The sequence below is a fragment of the Notothenia coriiceps genome, unplaced genomic scaffold, assembly GCF_000735185.1.
Source record: "Notothenia coriiceps isolate Sejong01 unplaced genomic scaffold, NC01 NC01_scaffold00020484, whole genome shotgun sequence".
Taxonomy (NCBI): domain Eukaryota; kingdom Metazoa; phylum Chordata; class Actinopteri; order Perciformes; family Nototheniidae; genus Notothenia; species Notothenia coriiceps.
The window spans coordinates 418,024-426,720 of NW_011353185.1; the positions used below are offsets into that span (position 1 = coordinate 418,024).

Below are 8,697 nucleotides of genomic sequence, written 5' to 3' on the forward strand. Positions count from 1 at the left end.
GTGTGTCAATTACTTTGTCATAATTGAATTTAAAGTTGCAATAATCAGTCACTATTGCTAAACCAAACAGTAGCCACAACATGTTAGCAACAAGCTTGTGAACATGGTGGAATATTTAGCAGGTAAAGAGCCCAGATAAATCCCTGAAGGGCAAAGCAGAATTGGACTTCCATTAGTCAAGTGGCATTTTTTTATTCATGCTCATGTGGCTATTTATCAACTTTTTGTGTGAACGCAACTCTGTCATTAACTTTAAGCTTGTCCCAATTTGATTAAAAAATATATTTATACTGCTTAGGCACACTAAATGTGTTCAGGAGTGTGCCCAGAAGCACGAAATGAAATACAGTTCCACAAAGTTCTGAAGAACTGCCTTAAGGACCTGCAGGTATTTATTATCATATAACCACAAACCACACAGTAAATCTTGGACCCTTAGGGCTTTTGGACTGACCTAGCTTGTCCCAGCATTGTTGGTTCGACAAAACTACATTTTGAAGACATGACCTGTAACATTGTTATGGGTAATCCCAACAATGCACATCCAAAGTAAATATAAAAGACATCATCAGGTCACTAGCAAATCTTGAACTGCAGTATGTAGCTACGTAATAAAAGGAAAGTCTGAAAAAAATTAATATAACAGATTTTTTAAGTCTACAAAATAGCTAACTGAGTTTAGACTCACTGTGCACGGCCAGCTATGGGAACAGACAGACATAAGACTTTTTTGGTTTACTTTTCTAAGGCTTTTAATATGCCCACCCTGAGTTAAGTCACCCCTGGCTGTTGACAGGGAGACGTGCAAGCTAAAAAAAAAAGGGCTATGAACAGCAGTATGAGACATGTTCAGTCATGGTGCTTCTGTCAGTACGAAATAAATCCACATAAAAAGGCTCAACTGTTGTCTGGTAAGGCTGCAAACACACTGCTGTAGGTCTTTCTCATATTTGACAAGAGCTGCTCCTTGTAAACTGACATATCTTGACGGAAGAATAAGCCATCAGAGGCCAGAACTCACCAAAAGGAAAAACACTCTCCAAATGATTACCTGGACCCAGACACAACACCAACACATCAATACTGTGAAACATGAACACAGTGCACTTCCTCTCAAAGTAACAGATCTGTTGCTTTGGATCTGAGCCAGTCATATCACAGTGATTTCCCCTACGACAGTCTGACACCTTGAACAAACAGCTGAGAAAAGTGACAGTGACACAGCCACAGAGGCAGTCTCACACTGACAATGTGTAACAGCAGACAGCCAAAACATCAGCTTTTCTACTCACCTCCTTCCACGTTTGGAAATCAGATCAGGCCTCAGCCAATTAAGTAAGTGTGAAGTAGGGCTCATGTATATTTGGAGCAGATGGTAAAAATAACCCTATCGCTCAGGGATCATGACTTAATGATGCATACAACAGCAAATGCATGAATCTTGAGATATTATAACACTTATTCTGGGGATTATAGACCGTTTTGGTGTTTTTAAACTAACAAATAATCAATGACATGTTTTGAAATTGCCAGTGATGGCTAAATTATAACATTCATATTAACATCATTTCAATTGTTGGGAGTTAAAAATAGTACTAAAAGGCCATCATGAGCAATGACAGAGCTTCAATCATTGGAAAAGCTTTTGTAAAATGTTTGGTGTGTGTTGCCCTGTTAGGCAGTACTCTATTTCTGTCTTTGTCCTGACAGAGTGAGAGCAGGTGCAGCACAATGAACAACTGTAGTCTCAGCAGCCAGACTCCCCCCTTTGAGTGACTCACACATGGAGCAGCTCAGTAGCCCCAACATTTAAATCTTACTTAACTAATCATTTAATTGAGGGATTCATCCAGGCTCGACATAGCTGAACATTTAATGAGTTATTGACACAAGACGAGTTTGCTGGACTTTGTTTTTGAGCTGGGTGACAATGCAGGATCCAGCACGGATTTGAAAGTGTCATTGGAAACGGTTAGATGAACCAGACTGTAAACCATTATCATAATACAGAATGGATTTAGCTGGAAACCCATACTTTAAAAAACATTTTCATAACGTTAGGAAACAACCTGTATTAGCATCAATCCCAAAACGACTTAACATTTCATCTGAGTGGTATGACCATACAAAAGGTATATTGAAGCTCGGTATTCCAACGAATAAAGTCATTCAACAACTCCGATGAACAACCAAAACATGTAGTCAGTCATCACATGAAAGCTACATACCTTCTATATATAGGGTATCTTCTCAGAGAGCCATTGAGTCTTAGAGTTGAAGTGTTTCAGGTGGTTACACCAAGACGTGAGCTAAAAGTCGTTCCTCTTTTGTCCAGAGTCTACTGGTCCCAGTCACTGAGAAGGTCAGAGCCCTGGAGGCTTGCGGGACATGACCGGACTACTGGGACATAAAGATAGACTGGTCCACAGGCCCTGCCAGCAAACACCCACAACCCCACACCCACTTTCTATCTACAACCCTCCTTTAGGGGCGCATGTTGTGGCCAGTTCCACATCAGGCATGAACTCTAGGGGTGGGAGGGGGGGGTTGGTGAGTTGGTGTTGGTAAATTTAGAACGGTGCTTTCCCACTACATCAGTGCCGGGTCAGATCAATCAAATGACTAAAGTGACAAATGGTGTCATGAGGCCATTTAGTTAATTGGAAAGATAAGATAAAGAAAGATGGCATTACATTTAAGTTACATTCAAAAGCTATACATGATTGAAATACATAAGCCACTAGGGAATACTACGGTAGTTAGTCTCAGCTCAGTTAGTCTTCCTCAGCTTGATTAATGCCCACCATTTTCAAACTCCACACATCCAGTCGGTAACAAAGGCTTTATGTTAACCATTTTAGACTCAAAGGCTCAACTGAAATTACGCTTATGACATACACTGGGTCGACCTTTGCCACATCAGTGAGTTGCATCAACTTTTGTCTTGTTAGTAGCTGATGACTTGGAGCTCATTGGTCAAGGTCTCAAAACAGGAAGTAGCACCAAAGATTAATCGAGACATTAACAAAAAAAAGCAATGGTTCAGTGTTGTTAAAATCACGTCCACTGTTTCCCACAGTGGACATCGAACAAGAATTAGTGCTAAAAAAGTGACATTAAACACTCAAACAGGAGGTTGAACAAGCAGATAAACTCCTCATTCATAGGGCTGTTTACACATTTGAGGTTCAAAAATCACAGTGAAGGACAACAGCGGACAGATGGAGAGGAAGGAAAAGGAATCAAACTCACAAAGACCCAAAGATAAGGACAGGGCTCCGTTTCAGCTGGCCACCGAACAAAGGACAGACTGGGCAAAGGAGAGGACGCTGGGACACAGCCAGTCAGAGGGAAAAGGGGCGAGGGGGAAATAAAAGATGAGGCAGAGTTGTAATGTGTAATGTTTGTTATTGTGGATGTAAGCCATCAAACAGTATTGCTACAAATAAATTAGAATTGGCGTGCACTCACTAAGATTAGGGACAATCACTGTCTTCCAGTTTGGCTTTAAGCGACAAAGCAAATAGCACCATCTAGTGGTGACAACAAGGAACAACCACAATGGCATTAGTGGCTTCTGGTCTTTTTTGTTGGCTTTTCAAGTCCTAAAACCGCATTTCATATTTCAAGATATAGCACCAACTGATTTGATTATGGTTGTGTGAATAGGTAAACCCTAAATTATTCATTTCAGCTGGTTAAGGAAACCTGTCTGGGCACTGAGCCATGCTGTCAAGTTCTTCAGCAGGTTCTTCATACTTTGAACAAGCTTAGAAAGCAACGGGGTTCAGCCACTACAGAGCTAATTAGAAGTGGAGAAAAATGTGTTCTTCTTAAGCCAGCAGCGCAATTTCAGAGCAAATGTGATTTCAATTTAGCCCCTTGTTAGGCAAGAGCTGAACGTTGATTGTTAACATGCCCCGACCACACTGAACTGTCAGCACAACACAGAAAGCTGAGGGCAAAGAACTCTCCTCCTGTTTTCCCATAAACAGTTGCAGATAGACCACAACAATGCCTTGGGATGCAGAAAAACTGGAAATATGCAATCTATTAAACACTCTCCCCTTCTTCACTGCCACGCTTTGAAGAGGGTCGGCCATGCAGGCAACACACACTCAGCAGATTTGGTTGAAAAGAACACTCTGTAAAACAAGAAGAGCCTTCACACCCATTAACCTGGGCATGGAGGACTCCTGAGACAGAACAGAGCAGACTGGGACTAGTCAGGCCTGAAACCTTCTAGCAGCATGAAACGCTTTTCACTTGGAGCACTGAGTGTGAACCATAAGCGCCAACTGAACAAACTAAAAAAAGTGTGGAATATATAGAACACCACAAGAACAGGTTGGAATGAGATGGACACATACTATTTTTAAACTATATTATAATATTAAAACGTTATTACCATTGTGATTTTTTTCATACAGTTTATGGTTATTCTGTATCAAGGTATTTCAGGATCAATAGCAATGGTGGATTTATAGGTACGCTTTCAGGTGAAGGAGCATCATACCTAGTGCATCATAAACATCCAAAAGCCAATATGGCACATGTGTAGAAGCAATGTTGAATATATAATAACAAGTATGAATAAACTTCACTGCTTATTCCTAAAATAAAATACCATAATTGCTTATTCTTATTAAAAGGCTACTTACAAAAGTCTATCAGGGTAAACAGCAGCAGAAAAAACACTATGTACCGGTACTTCAGAAACCTTCAATTTGTGAGTAGCTTTCAATAATAAAAGCCTCTATAAAAGTGAAATAGGAAAGCTATTTTCTGTTAATCACATCTTTAGTGGAGTAGCAATTGACACCGAAAAAGTAATAACCTCTTACAACCATTAGTAGCCCAACAAAATCAATTCAACCAAGCTGTGCTCTCCCAGACTGCATGGTAGGCATCCAGATGTGCCACTGTGGTTTCCATCAAAGCCTCTGCCTCTTACTAAGCTCTCTGCAAATTCCTCTTCCCACATCTGAAGCAGGGCACATCATGCCCACATGCAAGGCAGTAGGAAAGTTTACCCATGGGCACCTTTAAGTAGAGCACAGACACAAGATTTCAAGTTGTCACTCTGCAGCCACAAATAGACTGCACAAGAGCAGATAAGAGCCTCAGAAAGGGAAGATAAAATTGGTTAGTGGGTGAAAGAAAGGGAGGACAATACAAGCGGAATAAAAGACTGTAAATGCACAAGAAAATCAAAGGAGTGAAGAGAAGGAAAAGGTCAAAATAAGCTATGTATAACACCAATAAAAGCACAAGGGGACAGATGTAGGGAGTAGGGGGGCAGGAGCCATCAGCCTTTCCAGTCTTCACTATGTACTTCACCTCAAACATCCTAAAATGCCATAACCTACATGTCTACTCAGCGACAGCAAAATTGCAGTAACACAAACCAGACCCCTTTATTCCTCAAAGACTTCCACCCAGGCTTCCCACAGATGAATAGGCTCTCAAAGCCCATTAATGAGCAGATACATCCACCGCGGAGAGCAAAGACAGCAATCATACAGCTGAAATAGGACGGAGGTATAAGATGATGGACCAGGGACTGTACCTTTCATAGCTCCTCGGCTTCCTGTCGCTATTTGCGGAAATAGAATATCTCCAGTTAAAGTCAGAATCCACAGTCAAAAAAGAGATAGCAAAGAGAAGAAGAGGACAGAGAAAGAGTGGGACTGCCAGAGGGTAGGGACTGAAAAGGCTAGCAGTCACATGACCAGATTGGAAGTTACTGGCGGCTCACCAGTAACCACGGCCCATAAAACCAAGGGGTGGGTTTGGTGGTGACACTACAGTTGGCCTGTTAAGGCAGGAACCAGTTAGAGTGAACCTGGTATACTGTATGGTGGTGGGTCACCAGGATCCAAGCCAACGGTTATCACTCAGAGACGTACACCCCGAGTGTGTCTAACAGCCCTAACGGACATTGTGACAGCGATGAATAGAAACTAGGATTTGTCCTAATGAGGGTGAGGCGGTGGGAGGAGGTTTGAAGTCACTCCGCAGAGATAGAAGGGGGAGGAATGTATTTTTATTCCTTTCCAGCGACTCTGATGATTCAAACAGAGGGACAGTAAACTAGAAAAAGCAACGGAGGGAACAACTTTCCCACATGGCTGAAAACCAACGGTCGTACTGTAACTGACGATCGCAGACACAAACATTATTCCAGTTCCTGCAGGAGATAAGAGAGTGTGCTGCATTGCTCCCTCTGACAGTTTGAGAGATAGTTTCCCTCCAGGTCAAAGGTTACCACACCAAATGGGTGCTGTACTATACATCAGACTTCAAGGCTGCAAAAAGCAACTGAATACATTTTATTTCAAAATGCAAACAGTTGATATGCACTCAGAAAATGCTGATGCTACTACAGCTTACAGTTAATAATAATCACGTTTTTTTCTATCCTCAAGACAAAATGACCCGATGCAACTATTTAAATGTCTGATAGAGTCTGCCTTCAATTTCATAATTATGTGCAATACACACGGAAGCTGCATTATACCAATAGCTAAAACATGGCATTCGTTTGGTGTTCATGGCGGCACAATAATATATTACAGAATGTTTACGAAAGCTTTTTTGATGTTATCATCCTTGAGTGAAAACAGAGTTGATGAGACGAGAATTTGGGCAAGAAAACAAAAATAATGAGCTAAAAAAAGCTCCAAAGTTCTGTACAGCCAAAGGGAATTGTTATCATTAATGGCTGTGCCAGCTGATATCTCATAACTAAATGTTGACCAGATGTTGCAGCAAAGAACCATGAGAAAACTTATAAGAGCATTTCAGAAGAAGTGATTATTGTAAGCAGTTTACAGTCTCAAGTGAACAACTGTCCCAAGGGGAGAGAAGCCCAAGGTAAACCATTCAGGAGCAGACGGAGAGAAATGTGGCCGAAACAATCAAAAGATTGCCCAAGTTTTTACAAACTTAGCTTTTTCAGAACATTGGGAGATTTGTATCGTCATGTTTATTTATGATACAGAGTCTAATCAGCCTTTGACATGAGTCCTTGCAGCTGTGAATGTTGCTTGTGTAATAGTCCTGGACACGGTAGGATCACACACTCCTGCCTTCCAGGCATTCTGTATGAACGCTTGACTATAAAAGGCAGCTCGTGGCTCCAGCATGGCATCGGACCAGGGACAATGATGGGCAGCACCAGGTGTAGGTGTGTGTTCGTATGCGTCTGTCAACTCAACACAGTCACCTCGACTCCAGCACTTCACAATGACTCCTCTTTCACTCATCACCCACCTCTGATCGGTGAGCACAATCACTGGCTAGACCTAAGGGGGATAAACAGCACCTGGAACAACCTGATAGCATCGAGCATCATTACTTCACACCCTCAATGCATCAGGGTTTGTTATTGGGATTACACATGGGTGAAACTGATATTTTTGCTGGATGATTAAACCCATGTGGAGTGCTAAGTGGGTGAGGTTTCTCTTCCCAGAACAGGACAAATAATATGTCTATCAGATGTGACTAAGCAAACTGAATTTCACAAATGTGTTATACTAACAACAACAGGCAGAACCTATTTAGAACCTTGATTTGAATCAGTTTGGCCATCATTGTAAACGTCCAGTTTCCACATTACTCATGTCCATCTCATTCTGACAGTATTTAATGATGTAAAAAGTATTGAGCAAGTCACAGGGCTGGTGAGTCAATAACAGCGTTACTGTAAGTAACGTCTTGAAAGATACAATGTACAAACAATTGAGCTTTAAAGACGTAATTTTTTGTAATAATTAAAAGGCAATCCTAATAAGTATATGGGTATATTTATTCTGTTATTCAGATGTCCTGAGATCACATAAAACTGAGCTGAATTTGGTTTTACCTGGGGCGAACCAAAGAGTGAACGGACTTGAAGATTAAAGATAAGCAAGAGGTGTTTTCAATAACTTCAAAAGTGTTGGATAAGGTTGGAAAAATTGAAGGTCACTGGACACCAATGGTAACAACAACAACAACAACAACAACAACAACAACAAGAGAATGAGGAACATGTCAATCAAACAACATTCTTAACACTCACACACACACATCCCTGAGGAGTATTCTTGTTTAAAATAAGTGATATTCCCTTTGGGAGTTTAGAGTCTAGGGCCTCTAACCCAGCACCTCTTTTCTTTCATAAATGCCATCATATAAGAAAATACTAATATAATCTAGTATGGCTGCTTTGTGTCTGAAGTAGAAATAAACATGTTTATCAGGGTCACTGCTAAAGTCACACTGCACTCTAGCCCTTACTCACTGTCAAAATAAGGCCACTAAAGCCTCTTAGTATGTGCACGTGAATGTTCTTGGGAAAGCGCCGCCTATTGTGTCAACAGCTGCTGAGGTCTTATATTTCTAGCTTCTAGAAAGACTCACAGCAGAACGTTTGTATATCAATGGCAGTGAGGGTGTTGCATTATTAATGTAGATGACTGTGTGCCTACATCACTACTTCTGCTCTTGGACAGCAGATACAAGCCCAAATTGGTCATACAGAAGCACAGATGCTCAATACACCTACACCAAGTCTGACATAACCCCAGCAACAATGCTAGGTTTTAGATGAGATAATACACTATACAAGGTGATGGGCTAATGTTAGTTTGAATCATCCAGGTATTCATGTAGACAAGAAAGAATGTAAGGTCTGCAGTGTGGGGGTGG

The 8,697-nt window shown here is 41.2% G+C and overlaps 2 protein-coding genes across 4 annotated transcripts in view; both read right to left on the reverse strand.

Moving 5' to 3' along the window:
- Positions 1 to 8,697, reverse strand: part of zeb1b (zinc finger E-box binding homeobox 1b) — a gene marked incomplete at its 5' end in the record, with an annotated part of 240,925 nt that overhangs the window by 199,398 nt on the left and 32,830 nt on the right. The gene's annotated exons all lie outside the window — the stretch shown is intronic.
- The window catches only part of svila (supervillin a), a 56,293-nt gene that overhangs the window by 46,372 nt on the left and 1,224 nt on the right, over positions 1 to 8,697 (reverse strand). The window contains exon 1 of one of the 3 annotated variants that reach the window (XM_010779670.1): positions 5,570 to 5,642. The exons of 1 other annotated variant lie outside the window; for it this stretch is intronic. In XM_010779670.1, the coding sequence (XP_010777972.1) occupies positions 5,570 to 5,576 (7 nt within the window). In that variant the 5' untranslated portion in view covers positions 5,577 to 5,642. Of the gene's footprint in view, positions 1 to 2,228; positions 2,251 to 5,569; positions 5,643 to 8,697 lie in introns of those variants that run through there. One more of the 3 variants, XM_010779679.1, reaches the window with a different exon arrangement.